At 37.8% G+C, this 2898-nt stretch overlaps 1 protein-coding gene across 1 annotated transcript; it reads right to left on the bottom strand.

The window, feature by feature from the left end:
* Positions 1-440: 440 nt before the first annotated feature.
* Positions 441-2177, bottom strand: tnfa (tumor necrosis factor a (TNF superfamily, member 2)). Its single transcript, XM_036144812.1, has 4 exons — positions 1857-2177; positions 1733-1760; positions 1465-1521; positions 441-996 (listed from the first exon to the last, which is right to left on the bottom strand). Exons 1-4 carry the CDS (start codon positions 2043-2045, stop codon positions 533-535), a joined length of 738 nt encoding a protein of 245 aa, XP_036000705.1. The 5' UTR covers positions 2046-2177; the 3' UTR covers positions 441-532.
* Between the last annotated feature and the right edge of the window lie 721 nt (positions 2178-2898).

Genomic DNA, 2898 nt, shown 5'->3' on the forward strand with positions numbered 1-2898 from the left:
ACTGCAAGAACAGCGTCTGGACATTTCCTGTTTACCATCTCACCCCACCAAATGTGTGTCAACCATAACATTCTGGTTTAAAAACACTCCAGTGGCTTTAATTGTTGGCTTAGCCCCTACATCACCAATCGTAATTAATAATAATCTTCATAATCAAACAGGTGTAATTGCATAACACCATACTATAGTATATGATATTGTCAAAAGAAACAGACAAAATTGAAGAGATAAAAGAATAAATACTTTAATAAATAAAATAAATAAAAATAATAAATACGTCCATCTGTCATTGTCAGGCTGTAGTGTAATAATATTTTAGCTGCAAACTCAAGACCTTTACCTAAATGATTAATCCAAATTGTAAATAGTTCTTTACCCATGATTACGGACCAACTACATATTACTTCAACAAAATACATTATCATAATTTCTGACTGGTTTGTCTGTTAATGTAAAATGACGAAACAAGGAATATTTTAGGCTTCATACAACAGTGTCAGTTCCACAATATACAACAAGCAGTGATGTCTTTTCACAAGGCAAACACTCCAAAGAATGTCTTCCCTGCCTCATCCTCCAGTTTCTCAAGCATCTTCTCTTCCATGACTGTCTTCAGCCTGTCCCCCCTCTTTAAATGGAATACCGCTCCCATATATACTGCAGAAAACCAGCTTCCAACTGAGTCTGGATCCCTGCTTGCTGTGTTCTGGCAGGCTGTACGAATAGAGTGCAAAATGGTCTTATCGTTGTTATTCCCAAATGAGCTGGAGCAGCGCTTCACTGTGTGACTCAGGTGGACCATGCGTTTAGAGGTAATATTATCAGCATCCCTGCTACTACAGCTTACTCGGAAAGATGCTTGGCTGTAAACAAAATAGAGGCCATCTCGGGGAATCAAAATCTCATTGTTTTGGAGTTCTAGACCTCCTTGAGAGTGTGACTGATCCACGTCATTCATCCACTTCACTGACGTCCTTATGGTGGGGTCATGCACTCCTGTTTAGAATATGGTGTCAATTAATGTTTGATCATTGCAATTGTAACACATTTGTTGTTGAAAAGTAGCTAAAATTAAACAATAAGGGTTAAGTGCACTTATTTTGCTGAATCCTTCTATTAACCTTGCTTCTAAGATGAATTCTCACAGTATTTGTGCGTTCACAAGCACACAAGCACCTGCAGAACTTACAGTACTTCACATGATCAATCTGGCTGGCCAGGTTATCTTTCTGCATCTTTTATGTAAATAAAGAGACTCAGAATTGTAAAGTTCTCAGCTATGAGCTTAAATTAAATATTTCCATAAATACATAAAGTCTAATTAACACCCACCCTTTTACATGATAAATATCCTGGTGAAGAAAAAATCTTCAGGTTTTAGGATTGTAAGAGCAGGGCAATGCACTGAAATGTGGTTTGTCCCTAACCATCGGTCTTACAACACACATTGCTGTTTGATCTTACCTTCTAAATGAATGGCTGCCCTACTGTTTGAAATTTGCCTCAAAGTGTGACGAAGATCTGAAAAATCAGAGAAAAAATGTTAGCCCTCTCCAGGATGGAATTTAAGATTTTGTTGTGATAATTTCCTTTTTAGGAATAGTTCCCTAAGTAGCAGACAACAAAATGAGATGGGGAAGCACAAGTAGATAATATTCACATGTAGAAAATGGATTATGGTTAACATAAATCTGTTATTAACTGCTATTTGTTTACATGTGAAAAGACCCACCAAAGTTGTCCTCCTCGCGTCCTTCACCCTATATTAGAAGACAGATAAAGAGGCAGTGTTAGTATTGGTGGGTTCAGATGATGTGGTAATGATTTGTAGTAGGTCTCTGACCCTATTTGACGACATGTGGACTCACCTTGACAGGAGCATTTGAAAAGAGGAAAACAGCAACACCAGTAGCAAGGAAGAGAGTGAAAGCTATCAGGGCCATGGTAAGTCTTGACATTAGAAATTGTTTGGCTCTCGGGGATGTCTGTTCACCTGCCAGTGCGCTGGCATTGACATCCAGTATTACCTCGCTTTCACATTCCATTTTTCAGAGTAGGTTCTTGCTATCAAATCGGGTCAAGCTGTGTAAATGGACTCTTGCTCTGTTCTTGTTGACTGACATTGCAAGTCGCTCTTTTAAAAGCAGTTTCTCACTTTTGTGGAAACTCCAGTGATGTCATTCATTGTGAATAAGTGGAGGGTTGATGAGGAAGAGAGTCCCAGAAGCTGGGAGGATCACACACACCACACACTCCTACACAAATCCTCTATGACTGAGTTGCACTTAAAACACACAGGACACCCCCAACACACACACACACACACACACACACGTTTCAAAACATTACAAAAACGTATTGAATTTCATTGCAATGGTAAAACTGTTTCTGATGCACTATTCACAATATGGAGAACAACGTGTCATTTCCTCAAAATTTTAAATAGACAGATATTAATCTAAGGCTGTAACACCTCCACCACAGTGCTTCTTGTTATTCAGAATGCTAGAGGTGCTGTTGCTAGTTGCTCCAAATAATGCATTAAAAATATTAGCACTGTTCATTGTAGTGATATCATATAAAGGGATTGCAACATTATTAGATGTATACTTTTTATAAACAACAGGATGTGCTATATGACTTGCATGTACAAATGGAAGTGCTGTGTAGAACAGTAATAAAGTTAATATAACATGGGAGGAATTGCAGGGAGTCTGTGATCACAGCATCTGGAAGTAACAGCTAGACATGTGACTTTCAACATAAATTGCTAGTTGTACTTCATTTTATGACTTTATTATGTTTATTTATTACAAAGTGGGGTACTTGAAAGTGATGTGAAATTGATAAATATGATGTAACTTATGGGTACAAGCATGTCATCTATGAGTAAAACTG

Source organism: Fundulus heteroclitus, chromosome 13 (genome assembly GCF_011125445.2).
Source record: "Fundulus heteroclitus isolate FHET01 chromosome 13, MU-UCD_Fhet_4.1, whole genome shotgun sequence".
NCBI lineage: Eukaryota > Metazoa > Chordata > Actinopteri > Cyprinodontiformes > Fundulidae > Fundulus > Fundulus heteroclitus.

What these genes read in the sequence shown, in the direction of transcription:
- tnfa (XM_036144812.1), bottom strand. Translation starts at nt 2,045, where the DNA reads ATGGAATGTGAAAGCGAGGTAATACTGGATGTCAATGCCAGCGCACTG. An exon ending in CTGTCAAGGTGAGTCCACAT is followed by an intron (nt 1,761 to 1,856) that starts GTCGTCAAATAG and finishes CTTCTAATATAG; the next exon opens with GGTGAAGGACGCGAGGAGGA. An exon ending in ACGCGAGGAGGACAACTTTG is followed by an intron (nt 1,522 to 1,732) that starts GTGGGTCTTTTC and finishes CTGATTTTTCAG; the next exon opens with ATCTTCGTCACACTTTGAGG.